We start from the raw sequence: 27,059 nt of genomic DNA on the forward strand, positions 1-27,059 counted from the left end.
GATTTCCCACGAAGCATTTGCCAGAAGACTCCAGAACCAGAGCTTAGAATCCAGACTTCAGAACTTGTAGCAGAGAGGCCTAGTCCACAAGCTGAATCCTTCAGAGGCCTCAGAATCCAGCAACCTAACCAAACTATTCAACAGCCGGGCGAGCTGTTTGTTTCTGGCCTAGAACCCTTTGCCAGAACCCAGAAAGCAGAGCTGTATCCAGACCGCCGTGCAGTGCCGATAGAAGACCAGAACCAGAGCAGACCGCTGTGCAGTGCCAGAACTTTTGCCAAAACGAGAGACCCAGACCAGATCACTGTGAGCAGAACCGGTACCAGAGACAGTCCGTGGCGAGGGAACTGCAGCCAACCTGACCAGATCTTGACGGCTTATTTCAAATTTATAGTGTGAGTACCCAGCCAGAACTGTGCATAGTCATCTATTAGTTTAAAATAAGCTTATCCCATCCAATTCAACCTGCCTAGAACTGCCTTAGAAATTGCGTGTTCATTCTGTGACTTTAAAGCTGTGAAAGTGTCATTTGCCATTCTGAGTCATTATTTCATTTCTGAAAATCTGCCTCCACAAAATCGTCCATATCTTTTGAACTTTCATTTTAAAGCTAAGATCCTGAGCTTTCCAACGAACCCCGAACCGACTTTCTACTCCTTATAGTTCTTCCGTAATCGCGCTTGACACATTCGGAAAAAGTGCCGCAAATTGCAACTAGCTCATTTCACCACTTGTAAAAAAATAGCTGCTTTTGCTTTGGATTGCTGAAATTCGTTTTCAACCTGATAATCCCTCATCAATCATTGATAGTGTTGACCTGAACCAATCTTAAGTAGCTATCACCTACCCTGAATCTCCTATAGGGAATTAAAATCATTTTTAACATATTTTCACTTCTTTGCAAATCACATTTAAAGTATTTTTGTCTGTGTTTTACAATCATCCCTGTTGCTCTAAGCTTGCTAGGAGGGAACTGAATTGGTATTGCATTTGATTGTATTCCTGAAAATTGTGTGCTCACCTTCCATCTCCTTATATTGCATAGGGGGGAGTGAATTGTCACAAGAAAAAGTGATCATATTATCTCTTGTGGAAACCATCTGTTATTTCTGTGCTGCATTCTTTTCCATCACTGCATTTCCTTGAACCCATAACAGCATTCTCAGCTACTATATCCTCTCTATACCAACTCTTAAGTAATTAAAAAGTGTGCTAGTATAATACTATCCATTGTTGATCACTGCCATATTCATAAGTGTGCTATCAAATATTAATTTATTTATAAAAGTGTGATATATATCTTGTTTAATTTGTAAAATAAATCTTTTAATTTGCAAAACAAACCTACTTCTTGGCTCAGTGAGGTCAGGCGGATTCAAAGAGAGGGGCGTTATACAAGGGTTTATCATCCAGATCTATGAACTTGTCATAAAAATATGTAAATTAGGGCTTCCCTTGAGCATCCCAGACTAGGCACTGACTTAGCTGGAGTACTGAATTGAAGTCGCTTAACACCCTTTTAATTCAATGTTAAGATGTACCATGAAGTGCAATGTATGCATTCAGAATGTCTAAAACCTCATATCCCTGTCCATATGTATTTTTCATTTTGCATTGGTTACTGTCAGTAGAAGCCGCCCAAATGCCGGCTACCCACACTCTTCGCAGTGCTCTGCTGCTCTCGAGCTAGGTCTGCGCTTTTAGCAATAAAATAAAAAATAAAATAAGCATTGCAGAGTTTCACTGCACTCTCCCAATGGACTACTAGACAGTGGTTACTTTGTCTCTCTGGCAGCATCATCCCAAAAGGACAGCTTTATTGGGGCCAACACTATATTTTCCATTTGAGCTAGACTTTTCATTCTGCTTCTCCGACACTCTCTGGGATATTTAATGTCCTTTGTATTCTGTGACGAGCATAGAGCTATCTCGATTAGATTATGTGAGATAATTCACAATTCATCTCATAGGTCCATGCCTGTCCCTGAGTGAGGGAACAGGTGGGTTCTCATTGTAGCCGGAATTGCTGCTCTGTATAAATACATAGGGCCTCATTACACGGATGGCGGTAAGGATTTACCGGTACCGGTAAAATACCGGTACCGGTAAATCCTTACCGCCTTACTACGAGGTCCCTTTGCGGGTTGGGGGATTTAACGCCTGCTTTTTGCAGGCGTTAAAAACCAAGCCGCAAAGGGACCCAGGGAGCTAATTACGGTACCGCAATTTGCGGTACCGTAATTAGCGCCTTCCCCATTCCCATTGAGCCATATGGGGTAAAAATGGGAATAGGGAAGGGCAATGGTGGAAGGGGGAATTACCGCCCCGCCAACCTTGGAATGGGGCGGTAATTCCCCTTTCCGCCAAGGCGGTGCCGGTATTTTACCGGCATGAACCATGGCGCTAATAGCGCCATGGTTCTCCACCATCCGTGTAATGAGGCCCACAGTGTGCAGGAGAATCCACCTAAGCACTCAGCAGCTTCCACTGCTAGATGGTATTTCAAAGGAAAGAAAAGCATTCAGAGATCAGATTTGTGGATCACAGAGATCTGGTCTCTTATGCGTTCAGATTAATATCATTTTTTTGATCCGCTATACGCTCTCACCCCAGAAGTGCTTACGCGGTGTGAGGCGTTGACAATGCACTGACATCTATTGTTATACTAGTGTATTGCTTAGCATGGAAGGTATTTAATACACGCAGAAACCATGAGCATAAGCGTGTTTCACACTGTGTAAGAATGGATTTGTTTAAATCGCAGCAAAGCACATTGTGTTGCCTCTACATATACCAATCTCATCCAAATGTGACCTGGAGCTGTGATGTGGGCGTGGGTGGGAGGAGGCACACATTCAAGACTGTATCAATATCTCACAGTGGGGTGCTGCTACTGCCTTCCATCATTCTACTTTTTCCGAATACAGAACAATGGATTATTTTGCGTTAGAAACTAAGAGAACATGGCACAAAGATCGAAGCTAACTCGCCTCACATAGAAAATACCATTAAGAAATGGTTATATTTTAGTGCAATAATACCGTCAGCACTTTGCAGACTTGTGAGTTTGCCTTCTTACAACAAGCATCTGTACTCTTAGGTTGTCCAGCAGCAATAGCTGGCATAGTTAGTGGTGATGGGTGATTTGTAACTAAAAGCGTTGTGGAGCCACAGGTTCCAATCACCTGACTGAAAGACTGGCAATGATTTGGGAAGATTTTCAGGGACATGCATAGTGCACTAAAGCTTGCTAGATAGCTGAACCAGTGACGCATGGGCAGTTCGCTCCATGCTATTCTGCGTAATCCAAATAAGAACATACAGGTGGAATCCATGTTCCGTGTTAGAATTACACAATTGTCCAAACGGATTGTAAATGCCCGCCTCCATGTCCATGCAACACATCAAGCCTCCTATAGGATCCATACTATTTTCTTTGGGCTCGTTTAGACCCTCACAACTGCATGCTCCAGTGCAGTTGGTGGATTTGTGAGGGAGCAAGGATGGTGTGGCGGGTTTGGTTATTTCGATCCATGTGCTGGCTCTGCCATACAAATCAAGATCGCAAAAAGACATTTTTTACCAGTAAGCCCCCGTTTTTTGTGTGCGGTGGAACAGAAAACTTGGTATTAGAATTCTCAGTATAAAATGTAATTGCAGTTAAAGAAGAGTCATGTTTTGATATTAGTAGTGCAATAGTGCAATGATTGATAATAGTTAATAACAAGTACAATCCTTACCCAAAATATCTTGTCAATTTGGCATTGCTTATGAGGCTGTTTCCATAAAACCTTCATGCAAAAAACATGTTAATGATGATAACAGTTAGTCTTATCATGAGTGCAATTCAGGGGAGGAGCTGCACAGTTTACAAAGAGGTCATATTGGAAGGTAGTCCACTTTTACCCAACCCTAGATTTTCCCCCGACAATAAGGCTGCCACCACCGTTAGTGGTGAGCAGCAGAACCGTTAGGTAGACAATAGGGCAGCTTTCTGCTATACTACTATGCTATCTATGGGATAACATAAGCAAGATGTCCATCCCCAATGTCCCTTGAAGGCACGAACACAAGTAGCCCACGCTTTATTGGGGCATGCTCAATAAGGGGGAAAGTGTTTCTTCGGCTATACCAGTTGGTCTTTTCAGAGCAGAGCGATTGATTGTTTTAGTATTGTGTTATAATTATAATTGATCGTTTATTACACGCTTCCCTGGCACTTGCCACGTAATGGCTTCACTACCACTGTTTGTTGACTCTGTTATGTATTTATTTATTTATTCATGTTCGATTTATTTATTTACTTTTTTTTCCTCAGCACTTTCCACCTCTACCCCTTCCCTTGCACTTACCCCTCTCCCTCTCCCATGCACTTACTCATTCTCAATGTCACTAGGCCTAGAAAGATGTTTGTTTGTGTTTCTCCCTTGTTCCCCTCCCTTGCCTCGTCGTGTTTTGAAACACTTGTGTACAAGCGCTATACAAATAAAATATCAATATCAATTACGCCCAGAGGTTTCTAAGCACAGACCCAGGCAATCGAACCTATGTTATTCTGTGTCGTCTTTCTTCCAAGCCAAGCACGTTTCCCCCGAGCTACATTCCCAATCTACACAATCATCAAAGTGATTATATTTTCCTGTAGGTAATGTGCAAAGCCCTCTGGGCATTTGTAAATCAACACAAATAAATCAAAAATCATTATAATACGCAGGGACGTCTTTATGGGAAGGCAAAAGAGGCACTTGCTCCGGGCCCCCACCTTGGAGGTGGGCCCCACAAGGCTGCCTGGGATAAAGAAGTCACCTTCCATTGTTCACCAAACATGAACGGCACACACCAGGATATTTTATGGCATGCTGCTGAAGCTAAACCTATTCCCTGTTTGTTGTTGATACATTTTGATCACTGGTAGGCACCATATCAAGCTACGCGTATGGTTAGTGATCGCAATGAGGTGGGTGCAACCAGATATTTGGATCTTTTAATAGCTTTGGTTTGGTGGAGGTGGGGCCCCTAAAGGTGTCTGTGCCCCATGCCCGAGATGTACTTAAGATGACCCTGATAATAGGGGTTAAGTGTTAGAAGCCGTTTGCTTTTAAGTTCTCTCTAGCTAATCATAAATTGGAAGTCGTGGACAACTGTTTGTACTTAGGTTTTTTAATTAAACCAATGCCCACCCTCTCATTCTATGAAGATTATATCTCACTTACAGTAATCAGGAAGTGGCTATTAATTAAGAGATGCATCGCCAGGAAGGGAGGTAACAATGTTGAAGGCCTTTGTACGAATTACGACACCAGCATCATACCAGGCTTATTACATGACCTTGAAGCCCTGTCCACTACTCACTCCTTCTGGTTTGAAAAGCTAGAAGGACAGATCCTCTGATCCCTTTTGGCTGTACCTAAAGCTGTGCCGGTTGAGGCTTTAAGGAGTTAACTTGGTGTTACATTAATTAGGGCGCACTGGCAAATTCAAGTTTTAAATTAGCTTGCATGATTCCGTTATGGAATATTCAACATTATTGGGGTCCTTGGCCACTCATATACAAGATGGTGAAGTACTTTTATTCTTGGTCGACATGCAGACATCTGTTTTGAACCATCTTGAGAATATTGGCCTAACTTTAGATTATTCTTAGACTCTCCTGAATTTCGAAGACATAGTTAAGAAGATAGCAAGGGTATGGGATCAGTCTGAGAACTTGACCAAAATGTCACAAAAGAAGCGTTACATCCAGTACTGCACCCATGGTTCCATCCATAATGGTCCCTGCTCCTACTTAACAAAAATGTGCTACATACACTTTTTAATTTACCTCAGTTTCAACATATTGCCCACTATGGAGTATATCAGATCTTGGCGTATTATAACTGTGGAAAGGAAATGTCCTCTGTGTCATAAAGAAATGCAATCTAGCCGACACATTTTGACCTCATGAAGGGTTCTTGGCACAAACTACATCAAGGGCTATAATAATTGTACACATGAAGGGAATTTCACTTCTGATAAATTTTGGAGTAGGATATACGGCCCAGAGTCCATGGTAATTACCGCAGTTGGCTATCGGAAATGGAAAATTGCCTTAGAGCACCTTTTGATTAAGATAAGCAGTTGACACTTTAATTGCTTTATCGTTTGATTCTCAGCCGACCATAAAACGGCTACATTGCAATTTTTAGTACCTACCTCATTTATGTAAAATGTATGCTTTTCTTATTGTTCATATACATTAAGTGTTTGGAAACATTCCTCTTCGAAATGTATTATCACTAACATGGTTTGTAATGTCTGTGTATATGTATATACATGTAAATGCTTATACATACATGTACAGTGCAACAGGTTGATTCTTTTAACCAAACACGCTTAAATAACAAAAATAAAAAAACAGAAAGGGAACATAATCATGAAGGAGGTACTGATCATCAATGGAAGTTAATGTATACATTTGAGTGGTTGTACTCCAGCTTGTCTTTCGTTACGCCAAAGATGAGACTATCCACAGTGTGCTGAATGGAGGAACTATTGTTTTGCAAGGAATAATTCTTCAAGGAAGAGAGGTTAAAGGGGCATAATGAGGATGATTTGCTCTGTTGATGAGGACAGCCATGGATTCATATTTCAGATCTAGCACTATAAAGCTTGAGGCTGTTTTGACCCATCCACTTCTACATGGCTTTGGGTCTGCCTGACAAGATGGAAAATTGGCCTGGACTTGAAGGTTAATTTGTGTGTCATCATTGGTGGATAAAAAGTGAAGCTCATAGTTGTGTACTAGGTCCATGAGTGGTCTAACATAACATTGACGAGTAAGGGAGGAGATGTACTCCACACTCCATAGAACATGATTAGTATGATAGGTATGGCTAAATGCTCCCGGCCATCCCCTTTGAATGTGATGAAAGACCACAGTGTAGAAGGCAAGGTGTTGGATGGTAGTGTAGAAGGACGGTGTGATGCACAATATTAAAGGCCATGAATATGTTGAGCATGATCATCATCTGTTGAGCAACCCTTGGTTCACTCGGTTGAGTTACTTGCTGATACCATACTGACTAGTGTTCTACATTGCATTACTAGGTTCTATGTGTGCCTGCAGATTTACAGTGAGAAGGTTCCCCAATATCTTGAAGTTCTCTTTCCAGACTGCCATTGGTTGGTAAGGGTTGTGTGCATTGATATCGGAGAATATTCTCTATTGGGAGGAGTGTTACATTGATGTGTTTGAGGACTATTTCGTACATCTTTTTTTTCGTAGTGTGTTATTGATGAAAGCAATGAAGGGTTTACACAGGAGGTTGATACTACAATGCTTGCTGGGCTGGGGTCGCTTCTGAGCAATCACCATCTAGCAAAGGTGTGGTAACCCTGTTATTTATTTGTATTTATTGATACAATTATGCAAGTAACTCCATCTGTGAAAGGGTAATCTGCTGTTCAGATTCCCCTTTCATAAGTTCCATTCCAAATGCATAGTGTGCACCTGTGCACTGCTGCATCAGTAGCCTGACTTCAGTGCCTGCCCAATACTGGCACAGAGCAGGTGAAGGTCACAGGTGCCCTCTTGCCATCTGGAGTGACAGCCAAAGTCACTACGGCACAAGGGTGGCATTAAATATATGCACCCCTGTTCCAAAATATTATGATTATGAGTAGCCCATGCTAATGACAAGATGTACTCTAAATAGAAGCCATGCCTTAGTTCTGGTATGGTGTATGGCACTGCTCACAATATTTGCAGCCACATCAAATGTGACACCACACATGTGTAAGGTGATGTGAACGCAGACCAGACGGGCTGGTCCTGCCATGTGACAGGACAGGAACCTCAATGGCCATTCCTCTTCTTGGATCTCTTTGTGAGGATGGAAAATGCCCTCTTCCAGAGACGGCCACTCAATAGGAAGCTGTCCTGGGCTGAGGCCATGTGTATGGCACTGCTCACAATATTTGCAGCCACATCAAATGTGATACCACACATGTGTAAGGTGATGTGAACGCAGACCAGACGGGCTGGTCCTGCCATGTGACAGGACAGGAACCTGAATGGCCATTCCTCTTCTTGGATCTCTTTGTGAGGATGGAAAATGCCCTCCTCCAGAGACGGCCACTCAATAGGAAGCTGTCCTGGGCTGAGGCATCAAAGGAGCACAAACATTCAAAAGGAGTAACAGGGTGTGTGTCTTTGCACATGCATTTTTCATTGCTGTGGCCTTTTCGCGAGATATCTGTATGATTGCTTTTAATGTGTGCTTGCACATGTTATCGACATCCATGCCCATCCCTCTAGTGGGTGGTTGTTTTGTCTCTGGGGTTGTTTATCTGCACTTGCTCCCATGCCAATATGCAACTAGTTTGTGCATAGTTCCTGTTTTCGTCGCACATACATTAAGTTCATGTGCACGCATGTTCAGAAGGTGAGTACATTCTTATTGTTGTCTCTTCATATTTTTGTTTTTGTTTTTGTTCTATGTCTGTATGTCAGTGGTCAGTGTGTGTGTATGTATGTGTGGAAATGATTTTGCTATATGTAAATATTTGTTTTTTTATATGTCTAAGCCTGCACTGCATGTTAGAATTATGCACACTTTTAGGCGGTTTCAAAGATTAAAACACTGGAGATTGGCTCTTCTAATTTTTCAAAATCTGTGTACCAATTCCAGGTAAGGGCAAGTCATACATCAGGAAACAAGTATTTTGGAGGCATTTGTTCACATGTGCATGCATGACTCATCACCAAGTTTAGGATTTCTGTTTGAATGTGGGAAAATAAGTGTTTTGCCACATTTGGTGAACTTGCATGGATGAAATTAAATGCCACAGAGAAATATGTTTCTCTCTATCCTAAGTAATGTGTAAAGTAACCTTTACTAAAGTGTTGCTGCCACGTCATCACAATATATATGCACATTCAATATGCATGTTGTTAAAACTGATTGCTCTCTGTGTCACAACATTTAAATGAGTTCAGTACAAATATATGACATCACCTTCTCACATACTTATTGGTAAACCTTCATCAAAAGTCTGACCACTTAGCCAGTGGCATATGACCATTCATTTTAAATCCCAAAATCACATTATAAATTGGATGAATCCAAGAACAAGATTTTCCAGAAAACATAATCTTGTTTAGGATTCGTGCTCCTCTATAAACTGGCTTTCCTGCAGTATTGTTAATTATTATGAATCTACAGAGGCTTTTGATTCTGCACATCAGTCTGGTAGTCTTGAAAAGCCTTCCCTGCGGTACTTCCACTTCTGTTTTTTTTTTTTTGTGTGCAGATTCTCTCCGCTTTTTGCGAAAGTATTAAAATGCACCCACCTCGCACAATGTCACCGTCTTTGAGTTTATGAATATAAATGAAAGTGGAAATGAACCAGAGGGATTTCAAATGGATAAGATCCCTGGTCTCCAGATGCTTTCATGAGATGCATTTTGAATCTCTCTGCTGTTAAACTATTGAGTGGAAATATCCAGCCCTGCCACATGCGGACAAAGTTCAGAGAACGCTCGGCCAAAGGCAATAAGCACAAGACATGTCTCTCGGAAAAGTTTCTCTTCTGCAAGACATCATGCAATGTAGTGAGTGGCATGAAAACCATCTCAATGCGACTTTCTATATGACAGTCTGACTCTTTTAATACTCTGTCTATCAAGTTCTGGGCTGAAGAAACTAGACAAATAATGACATTCCCATAATATCATAGAGGGGTATAGTAGTTGTATAATTTGAAAACTAAAACATGAATAACTATTCATATTGTACAGTTAGGTCCTTCTTAACAAAGGCCATTCTGCAGAAGGGTCCATTCTGTAGCCACTTTTCACTGCTATCAAATCCTTTACTCACAGCGAGTGTTGTTTTGGGGAGATAATGGCCCTGGTGAAAGGGATCCCCATCTGCTCCCACTATGGACATCTAAGTGTTAGGTGCTTACTGACACCTGGATAGGTCTTGTCCCACTCATCCCATTCGGGCGGAGGGCTGGGGCCATTCCACCCTTGTGAGGTCAGTGGCACATTACTGAGCATTTCTATTCAGAAGAATACTGCCAATGGCCCAATAGCTCAGTGGAAAATGTACGCATTAACCAACACCAGTTTTTTGATGGAGAGACCAACAACAGCTTAATAACCACAGGGACTGACAACGTTGCTTGTGCATCCCTTTGTGAATCATGGACATGCTTGCAGCAGAAACATCTCCTCTTTCAGCTCAACCCCCAAGCCACATTCTGTGAATGCATTGCTTTAAAACTCTCATTCTGTTTACACACTCAGTCATGTACACACACATGTCTACTTGTTTATATCCTTGCACCAGCATTATGCCGTTTGAGCATAGAGGCAAAAACCCAGAGGCTTGAGGGTGAGACATACTGGTGACGACTTGGTGTGTGGGAGCTGAATATGGGTTCTTGTGAAAATGTCCCCAGTTAAATGATATGATAGGTTATTTATAACGTGCTTAATACCCAGAGGTTTCTAAGTGCGGACCCGGGGACCTAACCTGTAGTGCTCTGTGTTGTCTTGCTTCCAAGGCAAGCACGTTGCCCCTGAGCTATCCTCCCGAGACTGAATGTAGTCAGTCATGTGGTAAAGTGTTCAGGAAAGTAGTAGTTTTCTAAAACAGTCATTTAACACAAGCAATCCAAAGTGTGAAAATGTTGCCATTAATAAATTCTACACTGAATCCTTACCTAACTCTATCTCTTTAGTGCACAAAAGCGTTGTATGAGCATGTGACTCAATACAAAGTCCCAAATGAAAATAAAATGAAGAGTGAACCTAGCACCAACCCCCATCAACATCACGCCATAAATACCCTAGCAATTGCCCTAATCCAAACCCTTGCTCTAACCCTTACCTTAGCCTTAACCTAACCCCAGCTTTAAACACTCACCCTAATACTTACTCTAGCCTTCCCCATAGGTTTAACATAAGCCCTATCCTATGCAAACACCACCAGCTGTCTCTAGACTCCCTATCACTTTGTTTAATAATTACCCAAAATACTACTTCATTAGACCAAGCATTAACATAACCACTACCCTAACACTTACCCTATTACTTAATTACCCTAACCACCAACCAAACTCAAATATCACCAGCCCCCACACAACCACCCTGACCCTAATTCTTACTCTTATTCTAACCATAATCTTTACCCCTAGCCCCTATCGTAACCCTAAACCCTAACCTAACCCTAAACCAGGCAATAGCAAGCTCACGAAACCCTCCTAAACCCTAACACCCTGGCAACACTCCACTTGTGGCTACTTTTCAGGTACAGTTTTTGACTACTTTGTGCTTGGCAACATTTTCACAGGAGTGATATTTTCTAAACAATTGTGTCACTGACTACATTTGTGTTGGCAACATGTTACTGGATGCCCTGAACATATATGCATGGACTCACTGAAACCGGTTCTAGTGTGAACTCTACAGTAGATGGCTTGAGACTGAAACACACACATACGTAAGTTGGGTGAGGGGGCATAGCATCATAGTTACTGGCTTGCGTTTGTGGGATGTTTTTACCCATGCATCCAAGCCCTACCTCAAAAACTGTACAGTACTGACATGAAAACATCATAATGGCCAGAGCTTCCCAGAAAATGCACAGGGAAGTGCATGAAGAATAGGCTGCCACCCATTTTGCCGATGTTATGGGCATGGAAGGGCACTGCCTAAAACCACCATTGGACTACCCACACAGTAGTCTGAAACCATTGGGAATGGCAATGCTGATTGCCAAAAGCAACCTAGAATTGTGGGGAATTCATTTTCTTAAATCCCAAAAATGGGTGCAGTACCAGTACTCACCACTATCAGAAAGCCGGCATTTTAAAACAGCACCAGACTTTTTTTTTTCTTTTTTATGTAAAACTGAATAAATGAACCCAAAACATGCCAAAGAAAGACTTACTGAGAGGTGGATACAATGTAAAGTTATATTCTGAAGTGACTTGAATGTTCATAACAAGACTGGCTGAGCTCTGCAGGTCTGCAGCAGCCTAACTGAAACTGGATTTAAAACTACCAAAAATCGAAAATGTTTAAAAGAAATGAGTGACCTACTTTTGAGTGTCACATAGGTTGCAATTGTTTAAATGTCATAGTTTTAAACTTAGAATCAGCATTCTAGCTGCATATGTAAACATTGTCTTGACTTAAACTGGGTAACAAAAAGTGACATTTTATCTGAAACCTGGCTTAATGAAACTGAATTCTGCCCACCAGCTACCCCCGACAGGAGATGAGACTTGCACAACTGCTGTGTTCCCAGGCCTAGCTGCCCTTTTGCTGCTCCCACCAAAAGGGATATGACACTTCTCTGATTGAATTACCTGGGCTCTGCAGGAAATTGAACAAAGCCCTGTCCTGACTCAGGCAAATGTTTTATTATGGGGGCCGTAAAAAGTGGCTTCCTCCTGGAAGTAAAGGGGAGGAGCACTGCCTGTGAGAGCAAGCTGGCTTGGCAGAACTGGAAAAAACAGAAATTCAACCTTGTGCTGGGGGGAAACCACACCCCTGTAGCCAGAATATGGTTTTAGAAAAAGATGAATAACTCATAGAGCGGACTTGTGAAAATTATTTAAATGATACCATAATTCTTGTGATTTTTCTGCCCACATTTTAAGAGGTTTTTAGAACCGGTGGCATGATCTGGGGGCAAACTAGCAGTTAAGAGGGTATTACTTAAAATGTATGCATGTTAAAAATCTGACACTTCATCAAGTAATGTCCATACTCCTTGCGCACATGTGTGTAAATTTGGGGTAATGTCCGATATTACGAAATCAGTTAAAAAGTGCAAATGTCGCCATTTCTGAATGCAAGCTCCCAGGAAGAGCAGATTTGGACAGGGTATACCTCCTGTGATATGTGATGGGTGCATGTAATTTTAAACAAATGTGTACCTGTGCAAATATGTCTTTTGGATCAAATATAGATTGTGTGTAAGTTGACAGGGGTGGGTTCTCTGTACCATAAACAGACCTCATCATGATGACACTTCATTTCATTCCCCCAATCAAGGGGAAGAGGATGAAGTGGCCAATGACAAGTGGAGAGCGGTAGAGCCTAGTGATGCTGCACACACACCCATTTTCAAAACACATAAAAGCAGACAGACAGGACAGATAGGGACCTTCAATTCCATTTGCTGCAACGCGCTCTGCCGGACCATACCACATCCAGAGATCCAGACTTCAAATCCATCAATCTCCAGAATCCAGAGAGGCTGGAGAGAGAGCAGAGCGGACCCAGATCACTGTGAAGTGCAGAGACCAGACCAGAGTCCAGTCTAAAACCTGACCAGATCCGTGGCGAGGCCCATTTAATTCAAAAATATATTGTGAGTACCTAGCAGACTGTGCAGAACCAATCTCTTGGTTAAAATAATATAATTCAATCTATTTTAATCTAAGTAGAACTGTCTCCTAACTGTCACCTGTCATTTGTAAAGCTGTCACCTGTCATTTTCTAGTTGCAAGCTGCACTTGTCACTTTGAATTTTAACATTCCAAATCCGAAAAACTACCTTTATTTAATCGTTCATAACTTCGTAACCGTTTGTGCTAGAGACTTGCAGTAACTTTCCTCTGAAAGCTTAGAATCTCAGCATTCCTACCCCTGATACTTTTGCCGCAATCGCGAAAAACGCACTCGCGAATTTGCCGCGATTTGCAAATTTCTCAACGTGTGAAAACAGCAGTTTTCTTGCTTTCAGTTGCCAAAAATTCGTTTAACCTGCTAGTTACTCCTAGATCCTTGCTAAAGTGAGCCTGGACTAATATTAACTTGATACCACTCACCCTGAACCTCTAGATGGAATTAAAAGCATTTTAGCGTATTTTTCACTTCATTGCCAGCACATATAAAAGCATTTTGGGCCTGTGTTGTAAACTTCTGTAGTCTAAGCTGCTGGGGTGAACTGAATTACATTTGATTGCATTTCTGAGAACTGTGTGCTTTCCTTCCATTTCCTTGCATTGCATAAAGGGGGGAGGGGATTGCCAGAGAAAATTGATTACATTGTTTTGTTGAAATCATATTGAGTATTTTCTGTATTGCATTTTCATTCAACATTACATCCATCTGAACTTATATAAAGCATTCTCTACCACCTTATTCTTCTGTTCCTATTCACAAGTGTGCTAGTGCCAGACTATCCATTATTGATTACTGCTCAGATTCAGTGTGATATTCAATTATTAATTTATTATAAAGCGTGATATATATATATATTGTTTAAATTATCAAATAAACCTTTAAACTTGCAAAACAGAACTACTTCTTGGCTCAGTGGGGTCAGGGGGATTCCAAGGGAGGGGTGTTATATAGGGGTAGTCATCCAGAACGCATGAACTGGACATAAAGATATATCAATAAGGGTTTTCATTCAGTATTCTAGACTAGGCGTTGACTTAGCTGTAGTGTTGAATTGAAACCTCTTACACGTTTGCCCCATGCCCATCTTTCTTATAGCAAGAGAACATTTCAGACACTGAATTGAATGTGCTATTTGGTACAAATGTGTTTATTTTGGTGTCAATTAACTAAGTGCCCCAGGCGGCCATTTTTACTTTTTGGAATGGTAATTGAAACCTAAAATGCCTTCTGGTGCTTTTAGAGCTGCTGGGCTATAGCATCAAACAGAAGGATAAACCGACCATTACCAAAACCATCTGTTTTTTAATGCCGGAGGAGATAATCTGTATTCCTATGGAATCTGATAGCTGTTTGCAGATGTTCAAAGCTGTCAGTTACAAACGAATTTCACGTAAAAGCCCCCCACCATGCATGTACATGGCCGGGGACATTAAAAATTACATCTATTATATGGTGTACACATGCACCAAAACATAGGACAACACAGCAGCCTGTGAATTGTTTGCACCTCGTAATTTTATTTAAACAATCAAAATTGCACATAGGCTACTGCATGCAGATGTGGTGTGCCCTATGCAACTAATTTTGACTTAGGAAAAAATGAGCCCATTTGTGTTTATAAGTGTTGTGTGACCATATCGATACACACACTGATCACACAATAGCCAATGACATTTGTTGGTTACCAGTACGTCACATGCATTGCATGCATTTAATGATTTGAAAGAGTGACACCTTTACACAAATATGTATGAAGAAATGTTTTGAATCCTTTCAGCTGTGTTCTAGCTAAGGTGGCAGCTGACTGGCAGTTCAGGTAAGAGAACAAACAATGGGCCTCATTACGACTTCGGCGGTAGTCATGCCGCTATTGGCGGCATGGCTGCCGCGGAAATCGGGTCCGGGTTCCCAGAATGGGGAATTATCGGGCCATTCCGAGTTTGGAGGGCCCGGTAATTCCTCCCTCCAGGAACCCGGGCCCGGACCTTCCCCATTCCCATTTGAGCCCACATTGGGCTCAATGGGAATGGGAGAGGGTGCAAACAACGGGCCGATTATGAGCGGCCCGTTGTTTGCTCCCACTTCCCCTTGCGGGACCCGGTAAGGACGCCTGGTTTGACCAGCCGTTACTTACCGGGTCCCGCAAGGGGAGCTTGTAATGAGGCAGAACGGGTTTAACGGGTCCGCCTCACTTGTAATGAGGCCCAATGTGTCTTAGAAAGATCTATTTGACTCTTGGTCACCATTTAGTTTGGAATCTATGGTTAATGGGTCCGAAGGTTCAATTATTTTTCCACACATTTTCATCTGTGGCATGAGAACAACTGACAGCGATGAAGAGAAAATGTGAAGTGTGCATGCTAGTTAATTTCCAGCACACTCTCTTAATTTGGGTCAATTTTTGCAACCCAATTGCAATCCAAAATGACAGATCTAATATAGGCTATTTATTTTATACATTTGTATAGTGCTCTTAACCCTTGGGCATCCAGGCGCAGGTTACATCTTGGTAGTTCAACAGTTAGTAGGCAGAGAACAGTTATTGAAACAGATGGGTTTTTAGTCTCTTGTGGAACAAAGTGTAGGATGGTAAACTCTCAATGCAGGGGGAAGGGTGTTCCAAAGTATAGCCAGAGAGACAGGGAAGCTGGCGCCCCCACCTTTTGCACACAAGAACCTGGGGGTGCATGGTCAGTTGGCATACGCGGAGCACGTGGGCCTAGCGCCGGTGGGCTTGGAGATCCTCTGAGCCAGGTTCATTTTTGTCGATGCAGCGGTGGGCGATGGATAGGATTTTAAACTTCATACACTTTATGCAGTGACATGCCGTATGATTAATTAATGCATCAATGTGATTTCCCAACCGCCCCCAAACACGGCCCACACCATTTGCATTATTTTAGGTTGTGTGACAGCTCTGTGAAATGATGATACAGTACCCCAAGCACAGCAATCACAATTCCACTCTCTGGGACAAGAAGCAAGGTGGTTTGTTGTAACAATTATTTTAATGAGAATATGGGCCTCATTACGGGTTTGGCGGTAGCTGTGCCTGTAACAAAGGCACGGCTCCCGCCGGACCAGTGATTTTACCGGCACCCGCGAATGGCCTATTACCGGTCATGCTAAGGTCGGCGGACCCGGTAATTGCCCATTCATGGGTGCCGGCAATAAGGGACTCCCCATCCCCATTCGGCCCCATAGAGCTGAATGGGAATGGGGAGCTCGATGCACCGGCACCATTTATAACAGTGCCGGTGCATCCATGAGTTGTGCTCAGGGTGCCGCACTGCCCGCCAGGTCGGACCGGGCGGGCAGAGCAAGAACTGCAAGCACAACTCGTAGTATGGCGGTTCGGTAGCAACCGTGCCGGTAGCGATACCAGCGCTGTTGTTGCCTTAACGCCATACTTATATTAAGGCCCTATATCAAGCAACTAAATATTGAGAGATATGACTCTCCACGTATTACAATAAAGTACACCTGAGTCACAATTAAATTAATAATTAATAGGAAATAACTCAATATTCACTACCCCTTTATATTAGCAAACACCAAAATGTATTTTGATTTTAATCAATCATCCACCTAATGTTGAAGAGAAGAACACATGGTCAGAACATGGCTACTTTAAAAAGATACATAATCACCACATCTATTAAAAAACATGTTTTAACAGCCAATGTCTCATCAGGCATCCCTTATTCTGTGCAAACACCCACCACGTATCAATAGGCGAGTCAGTGTTCAGAATAAGACTTCTTTAAAATGCAATTTTCTAATTTCTATTATACAGAGCTTGGGCATTAAGTGTATGGACACTAATGAATGGTGTGGATTCCGATCACCAACTGAAAGATGTGTCTATGTATTATCTAAATCTTGAGCTAATTGTACATATTTGAGATAGCACTGTTCTCAAAATCAATTGCAAATTGGTTGAGGTGACAAGGAACCTAACTCAACCTGTAGTTTCAATGGCTCAAGACCCCGTAACAACATCAACCCCATTATCATTTTGTTCAGTGAAGGAATGCTAATTGACTTGTATGGACCATGACCCTTACACTACCTCACATCTTTAATTGCCAGTTAGTCTTTGAGATTCTGACATTTAGGGTATCACATATCACATAGTGTGAAGGAAAAAGGTCCTCAGAAAGTCTTACACCAAAAGTTTCAATGTATTTGAATTCACAATGGCATATGCACCTTGTGCTGTAGTCCCGTTCATGGTGAACTATCATTCAGGCACTGTTCCCCAAAATACAATTTTAAACATAAAAGAGATATGAGATTTATATTAATGCTCTATAAAAATAAGTACTATTTTTCAGAGCATCTATATCACTTTGGTTCTGCCTCTTTGGGCACCTATCCAAGGATATGGCTCCCAGGTGGCTTTCAGTCTGGGTACTCTTTCCTGCTCTGTTATCGAATCTCCAATGAGTCCACTGAATTCATTTTGCTCTCCCCCTCAGCAACAATGTCTGCATTCAATCTAGTTGACTTCCAGGTTTTAGTTGGTTCTCCCTAAAAGCATCTATGTTACGCCTTATATAGATTGCACACACCACCTTCTAAAGGTGCTGTCCCTATCTTTGCTCTCAGTGAAGGATTGATCAGATTGGTAGCTTATTCCAGTGATACCACTTTTCTTCTAGTGTATTTCTAGTGTATTTGTAGAGAGGAAGGAAAACAAGAAGTCCACAACAAACGACCTATTAATGTCGCATAAAGGTTGGAAATTTAAAATAACACTGGGTGACTGCAAAAAAACATCTTATGTGAAACAAATACCACAAAATGACTGAAAGGTTTGGATTACAAAAAAATAATAAATTTTATTCTTTAATACATAATAAAATGGACACCATTAATCTGTCTTCTAAAAATCACATGTGACAACATAAAACACAATATGGTAAAGAACAAAAAATGGTTCTAAAGCACGAGAGTGCTTGTTAGCATATTTCTATCTCAATCATGCTCATCAACAACTCAAGTGATGTTAGTAATCAATGGGTGACTTGAACTAGTATCAAATACAATTAATTCTCAGAGAAGCCCCCATATTTATTGGCACAACAAAGATGTTTTTTTCAGTCACCCAGTGTTATTTTGAATTTCCAACCTTTATGCAACATTTATAGGTAGTTTGTTGTGGACTTCTTGTTTTCCTACTGTTTTACAGTCCTCTCCCAACGAGACCCTAACAAAAAAGAGGACGAACCCCGCTCTGATTGTATTTTACTCCTTTGTAGAGAGGAAGACACATATTGTTTCTGGAAAGCAGCCTTGCTTCCATATGGAATAAAAAAGAACACATTTTACTTGAAGTTACCAAATTTAAAATTCTTTGAAGGCACAGCACATTGAGCACTGCCTAATTCTGATATAACATGGAGGTATCTATATCTAATTTATTTTATGATGTGCCTGCTTTTTATTTAACTGCTAAATGCTTCAATTCCCAACTCCATTGATCTTCAGGGTTGGGTTGGATTTGCCCATTGGCCACTCGGCCCGTGGCCGGGCCGAAATCATGTGTAGTCCCTGGGGGGCAGTACCTGCCCACGCCTGGGCTGGTTTGAAAGTATGTTTTTTTTCTGACATTATATCTGTTACATTCATCACAAGACATTCCATCTCGGTGTCCTCGGTCACTTGACAAAATCCTTATGCCTAAAAGCTTCTGCACAGTGTAGAAATATTTGACCATAACAAATTAAGAGGCCATTGACTTCATTGTGCCACAATGAATGCTTTGTTGTAATGTGTCTATCTTTCCCATCTCGCTGGCATGCTGTTCAGGATGTTTGTTTGCATACTCTGAGCACTTGTTACCTCATACAGTATGAGCTAGCGCGTGCTTAGAGTATGAGATGTCCTGTGAGTGTGCTGCTTACCCTATTTTACCAACCTCTGATGTCTGAAAGTAGATGCACACAGGCTTGACCTGCAGCCAACTTTGCACCAGACCAGCAGATGAACATAACTGGTCTGCTGTCAAATCTCAGTTACCAGTTTAATGGTATCCACTACAGAATAAATGCTTGTTTTACTATAGCTGATATGATAGCTCAGTTGGTTGAGGGCTCGCTACTTCGATGTGTGTGTGTGATCTGTAGGTTGCAGGTTAGAATCCCAGCAAGGCCATCTCAGCCTTTCTTTCTTCTGAGGTCGCTAAATGAGTACCAACACATGTTGGGTAATGTTGTATGCATGTTTGTTATATAAAAAAGAGTTTAGGTGTAAGTGCTATACAATAACATATCATTTGGCTTTGGATGTCTGATTGCATTCACAGTAATTGTACAATATGCATCTATACACGCAGATATCAATGATACATATGGTGATCCATTCTTGTATGAAATGTATATCACATTAGTGAAATCATAACCATATTTTTCGTAGTGTGCTTAGGAACAATGATGCCATTTCCTGTTTTGTCAAGGGGTGAAAGGTTGTGTTTCATCGCTTCCCAGGATGTTACTTTCGGGTGGGGTCAAATGGCATCACTTCCGGTGATGTCATCAGAGGTCAAGGTTCATGAAGCTAGAGGAGGGCCACTTTTTTAATGCGAGGAGTGGGCCACTTTTTCTTGGTTGTCCAGGCCTATTTCTTGTCCCAGTCCGGCCCTGTTGATCTGTATGTCATTTTCTCACTTATGCACTATTAGCATGTTTTGTCTTTAACAACACAAGCATAGCTTGAGATTTGTTAACCAGCAACTGAGGAAAAGTTACATAAAGGATAGCAGTGTTCTATATATACGTTTGATCTCCAGTCATGTGTGACAGCTATGCATTTCACGAGGAAAACCTTTTACACCTGATATTTAGTTTGCAATGTTGTGCAATGATATAATTTCAGAAACAGTATTCAATCAGCCATCAACATGTTTGTGAAACAAATTGGGTGGCATTTTGCAATGTTTGCAGTAGTGCAAGTGTAATTAGCACTGGGGTAATAATTAACTTAGTAAAATAAACATGTTCTTTCAATGCATTTGTGCACCTTGAAAAGGACAGCCACTAGGATGAAATAATGCATTGAAAGAGTATTTTTTTGAAGTAGGACAATGTTACCCTAGTGCAAATTGCAGGGAACCAGTATAACATTGTGTAATTCTGGCCTTATTTGTGTAGCATTGCCGCCCCATCACAATCTGTTTGCAGGTATCTCCTCTTTCTAGCTAATTGTGCTATATATATATGTTGATACACTGAGCAAAATACTGTGGAGTGGAGACTCCTCCAAGAAGTGGGGAAACAGATTGGGCTGCCACAGTAGAAAGGGCTGAGGCGTGCTATTACTGTGAAGGCATTGTTTAATTCCAAGCTCAGCTTCACAATGGATGACACGTCAGATGAGTACCAGATCATTTCATGGGAAGATTGTTTTCATTGGCATTTACCTATAATCAATGACATGACAATAATGCAAATACCTGATTCCATTTCACATAATGGGAGTTAACAATACCAGCCGTGGTCACTGTAATTCACTAGTGGCTGTACAAAAATGTCCATTACAATGTCCAACAGTACGACCAATTCCTCCAGGTTACAACCGGCAGTAAACTCTGCCAGGGTTAACAAATGCCACCGGTAAAACCGTCAGAATAGCATAAGCACTAGAAATTCTCACTAAGGAACTAACTACAGCCAGGCTTTAGCATTATTGGCTGCCCTAAAAAGACTAGTTTTATATGTGTTACTGTCTACAAATTGCAGTGAATAATGTCTCACACACACACACACGCACACGCGCACGCGCGCACGAAAACAGAGGAGAGGTTTAGGCTTTCAGTGATCGCATGCCAGCTCCTACATTGTGGATATATGACCAACTATATTGTTACCACTAGCAGTATTTTCCAATGGCTGCATTTATAATGCTCCGGCAAAAGCATACACGTACGGGTGTTGCCAGTTTTATTATTTGGCAGCAAGGGTATTTATTCTACACAGTTTTTTAAATCCTGGCAGTAATGTCTTACCACCAATGGTAATGAGTATTCTGTAAGAGGGGTCATGCCAGTGGAATGGAAAGGTATCCCTGGTACTATGTTGTATTTAATATGGCTGTACGATAGCAATGCAAATCTTATGGTGGTGAATGCATTTCCAAAGGACCTACCAAACAAACATGACAAAACGATTGGCTTTGCTTTGAGTGTATCATGTCCATCAGGACAATGCAACTGGCCTTAAGAAAATGGCTCACAAGAGGTGCTTGCTTTGGGATTAGGCTCATTTGGGAAGTCTTGGGGAGCCTTGGGAAACCAAAGTCCTTTAGTACATGCTGACAATGTCTGATCAATGAACCTTAACAATGTCATTGCTGACAGGCTGATAAAGGCACGGTGCTCTTTCTTTTTCAGGGTGATCTCCAGAGGACAAACATTCAGTTTGATTTCGGTGATGGCATTGCTGTGTCCTATGCTAATTTCAGCCAAGTCGAAGATGGCATCAAACATGCCTATAAGAGTGCGGGGATCTTTCAGGTGGCTGCTTATGCTGAAAATAATGTGGGTTCTGACAGCGCAGTCCTCTTTCTTCACGTCACCTGTAAGTAGTGCACATTGCACGTCAGATATCTCATACTACTGTACCTCGGTGTATGGAAATATAGCCCTGCATTGCTGTATTCACGTGTGATACCTGATAGGATGATTGCACTTCATGATGCAAACTGGTATAGCTTTACTAAAAGCATAAACATAGATGAGAATCGGATACAATTAAGATAACTATGGACACATGCATACTGTTATGAACAGTTGTCTAATAACAGAGTATTGACATCTATGAAGACTGTGAAATGAAATGTATTAAAAATACATTCTTGTTATGATTATTATTAAATATTAATCATTAAGAAAAGACATGATTAATACTAATTAATGGTGGGTGGTTCAGAGGGTGATGTCTATGGGTTCCAGTAAAGTTTGTTGGCCCCCTTTTAACCTTCTTTTCACCGACTGAAAACATCAATACCCTGTGTGTGTCCCGTCACACGTCTACTGCCTAACAACCTGCAAGATCATAGGTACTCTTTACCCCTTCATGGCTTCTTTGCCCAGCTCCCTGTCTCCCTCCCCCAATAGTAACAGCATATTTTCAATATCGTATTCCCTCATGTGCTTCTTTTACACCGTCCCTTTCATTGGCGTTATGCTCTTGGGTTTGAAACTGTTATGTTTCATGACACTGTTGCACTATAAATGACAGTACAATCTAAAGTCAGAGTGTGTGTTCATTTTGATTACAAAAAAAACTGATTGCATACTTCACCATTAATTTGTCGGCTTCTTCAATGGAAATGAAGGCAAACAAAATGCCTCCTTTTGCCTTTTTTGACTCTTCAATTCTGCAGCCATTTTGCTGGTGACGAAGACACAACAAATGCAATTTTAAACCACAAATGCAGGTAATACATGTTAGGGAGCATATCCAGCCCACTATTGTTATGCATTTCTCTTTGTATGCATGTAATTAATAAGGCGCACACCTATATGGGAAGCAACACAGCGCTGTACAAAGGGGACACTCCCATGGTCTGCAAGTAGGGTGCAGGGGTATGCAATTACTAAAGTGCACACCTACAATGGAAGCAACGCAGCGCTATACAAAGGGGACACACCCATGGGTTACAAGTAGGGTGCAGGGGTAAATGGGAAGCAACTCAGTGCTATACAAAGGGAACACGCCCATGGATGGCATGTAGGGTGCAGGGGCATGCAATTAATAAAGTGCAAACCTAGATGGGAAGCAACGCAGCGCTATACAAAGGGGACACGCCCATGGGTTGCAAGTAGAGTGCAGGGGTAGATGGGAAGCAACTCAGTGCTATACAAAGGAAACACACCCATGGATGGCATGTAGGGTGCATGGGCATGCAATTAATAAAGTGCAAACCTAGAATGGAAGCAACACAGTGCTATACAAAGGGGACACACCCATGGGTTACAAGTAGGGTGCAGGGGTAAATGGGAAGCAACTCAGTGCTATACAAAGGGAACACGCCCATGGATGGCATGTAGGGTGCAGGGGCATGCAATTAATAAAGTGCAAACCTACATGGGAAGCAACGCAGCGCTAAACAAAGGGGACACACCCATGGGTTACAAGTAGCGTGCAGGGGTAAATGGGAAGCAACTCAGTGCTATACAAAGGGAACACGCCCATGGATGGCATGTAGGGTGCAGGGGCATGCAATTAATAAAGTGCAAACCTAGATGGGAAGCAACGCAGCGCTAAACAAAGGGGACACACCCATGGGTTACAAGTAGCGTGCAGGGGTAAATGGGAAGCAACTCAGTGCTATACAAAGGGAACACGCCCATGGATGGCATGTAGGGTGCAGGGGCATGCAATTAATAAAGTGCAAACCTAGATGGGAAGCAACGCAGAGCTATACAATGAGGATACGCCCATGGGTTGCAAGTAAGGTGTAGGGTTAGATGGGAAGCAACACAGTGCTATACAAAGGGGACACGCCCATGGGTTGCAAGTAGAGTGCAGGGGTAGATGGGAAGCAACTCAGTGCTATACAAAGGGAACACGCCCATGGATGGCATGTAGGGTGCAGGGGCATGCAATTAATAAAGTGCAAACCTAGAATGGAAGCAACACAGTGCTATACAAAGGGGACACACCCATGGGTTACAAGTAGGGTGCAGGGGTAAATGGGAAGCAACTCAGTGCTATACAAAGGGGACTCTCCCATGGGTTGCAAGTAGAGTGCAGGGATAAGCAATTAATACAGCGCACACCTAGATGAGAAGCAACACAGTGCTATACAAAGGGGACACGCCCATGGGTTACAAGTAGGGTGCAGGGGTAGAAAAATCTTTAAACATGTTTTTATCAATCAATCAAGAACATATGGTTATTGCGGAATTTAAGTCTTCCATAAAACCATTAATACAATAAAACACATTATACTGTTAATAATAATATAACAATAGGATGAAAAAGGTTTAAATGTACATGCAGCATCAATATAATTATTTCTCATTTGAAATGCCTGTCTGAAACAAAAGAGCCAAGGCAACACAATTTGCGTTAGCTGTGAGAAGGAAACATTGTGCAGGACGACACTGAAGACAATCAAACTGCCTTAAAACCGATGCAATTGTTCTCCTTCTATGATGCAGATATACCGGACAAAACATCACAAAGTGTAGCAGATCTTCAATTGGTTCATTACATAATAGGCAGCTGGTGTCGTTTAGCTGTCCTTGCCATTTTGCAGTGAAGGCCTTTAGTGGTAAACAATTGAAGCGTGCTCGAGTGATTAACCATCTGTCATAGTGCTTGTTGCTCCATGTAAAATAATCCTATAATGTTTCTCGAGTAGTAATAACAACATAACTGCGATTACAATTGTTTAAAAGCTCTCTAGACTTAATTTGGTAGATTTAACATGTGTCTGCAATGCCGTGATAAGGCAGGATCTATTTATTTATTTATTTTGCATTTGTAAGGTCCTTATACATCAAGTAAATTGTGTTTCGAATCGCCCCCAGGGCAACCGGGAGGGAACATTGGAAATAAAGCAAATATAACAAAAAAAGGCAGAGACGAAACTATTAGGCCTTCTGAGCATTCGCAACATGAAAGTGCAGAGAGAGAAGGGATGAGGAAGTGGGGGGTAAGTGCTAGATGTAACACAGAGTGAAGTGCTAGGGAGTAAGTAGCTTTTATGTGCCTTGGTGTGTAAGCGATATTCAATCAACACTACAGCTAAGTCAATGCCTAGTCTGGGATGCTGAGGAAAACCCTTATTGATGTATTTTTATGTCCAGTTCAGTACTCTGGATGACAACCCTTGTATAACACCCCCCTCTTAGAATCCCCCTGACCCCACTGAGCCAAGAAGTAGGTTTGTTTTGCAAATTTAAAAGGTTTATTTGGACAATTCAATGATATATATCTATCACACTTTATAAATAAATTGATAACTGATATCACACTTCAGAATATGACCGTGATCAACAATGGATAATGTTACAGGGGTACGCTGATTTGGTTACTTAGGAGTAGTGTAGAGGATGAGGTAGCTGAAAATGCTTGATGGTTTCAAGGAAATGCAAGGTGGAATAAAATGCAGTACAGAAATAACTTGTTATGATTTTAGCAAAATGTAATGTGATCACTTTTTCTTGACAATTCACTCCCCCCCTATGCAATGTAAGAAATGGAATGAGAGCACACAGTCTTCAAGAATCCCAACAAATCACACTTTATAATGCAATACACAGTTCCAGTTCCCCCAGCAAGCTTAGAGAAAACAGGGATGAGTTTTAAACACAGGCAAATTACTTTAATGTGGTTTGCAAGGAAGTGAAAAGGTGCTAAAATTGCTTTTAATTCCCTCTAGAGGTTCAGGGTGAGTTAGAGATGCTTGTTGGTATTAGTTCAGGCTCACTTTAGCAATGCTCTATGAGTTATTACCAGGTTGCAAACGGATTTTTAACAAAGGAAAGAATGGAGCTGCTATTTTGACAAGTGGAGAAATTGAGCCAAATCGCGGTAAATTTCATGAGTGCGGAAATCGCGATTGCGGAAAAACTATAAGGACTAGGAAGTCGCTTCTAGGTTCGTTGGAAATCCTAGAATCACAGCTTTAAAATGGAAGTTAAATTTCGTTCCTAGCCCAAACGGTTCTAGAGATACGGACGATTTAATAAAGGTAGATTTTTGGATTTAAAGTAAACCTCAAAATGACAGGTGACAGTTTGCAGCTTTAGAATGACAGATGACAGGATTACTAGGAGGCAGTTCTACTTAGGTTAAAATAGTTTGGATTAGATTATTCTAACTAAGAGATTGGGTTCTGCACAGTTCTGGTGGATACTCACTCCTAATTTTGAAATGAATGGGCCTCGTCACGGATCTGGTCAACTGGACTGGACTTCGGTTCTCTCTGCTTAGCGGGTAAATCAGGCACCGGTTCTGCTCACAGCAGTCTGGGTCTCTCTGGATCTCTGGTCTGGTCTCTGGCAATTGTTCTTGGCAAAGAATTCAAACAGCTCGCCCGGCTGTGGAATAGTTTGCAAATGATTTTAAGGATGCTGAGGCCTGCTGAGAAGAGTTCTCAGTTTGTGGGTTTAGGCCCTTGCTTTAAGTTCTGAAGTAAAGTTCTGGTCTTTGGAGATTGATGGATGTGAAATCTGGAGTCTCCCGGCAGAGCGTCCCGCAGAAAATGGAATTGAGTGTCTCTACCTGTCCCAGCAGTCTCTATTAAGTGTTTTGAAAAGTGGGTGGAGAGGCTAGCATCCCTAAGCCTGCCCCTCTCTTGATGTGATAGGTCAATAGATTCTTTGGTCCCTGATTTGGGAACGGATAGTGTGTCAGAGTGATGTCATTTTTATGACCTGCAGAAATGACACTCCCCTGGTCAATGTGCACACAAACTCTTTTCTGATCCAAATACATATTTCCCAGGTACACAGTTGTTTGACATCACATACACACATCATATATTACTAAAGATAGTCCCTGTCCCGACTCTGGCGTTTCTAGGAGCTTGCATTCAAAAATGGCAACTTATTTTCGATTTTAGTGGGTTTTGCAACATTGGTTTTTCATCAAAAATTATACAAAGGTACATTTCCCTTCCACATATATCCCAA

At 41.7% G+C, this 27,059-nt stretch overlaps 1 protein-coding gene across 1 annotated transcript in view; it reads left to right on the forward strand.

The window, feature by feature from the left end:
• Positions 1 to 27,059, forward strand: part of SORCS3 (sortilin related VPS10 domain containing receptor 3) — a 3,021,596-nt gene that overhangs the window by 2,669,099 nt on the left and 325,438 nt on the right. The window contains exon 19 of the mRNA XM_069611752.1: positions 21,801 to 21,987. Within this exon, the coding sequence (XP_069467853.1) occupies positions 21,801 to 21,987 (187 nt within the window). The remainder of the gene's footprint in view (positions 1 to 21,800; positions 21,988 to 27,059) is intronic.

The sequence above is a fragment of the Ambystoma mexicanum genome, chromosome 8 (genome assembly GCF_040938575.1).
Source record: "Ambystoma mexicanum isolate Mex_15411 chromosome 8, UKY_AmexF1_1, whole genome shotgun sequence".
NCBI classification, from domain to species: domain Eukaryota; kingdom Metazoa; phylum Chordata; class Amphibia; order Caudata; family Ambystomatidae; genus Ambystoma; species Ambystoma mexicanum.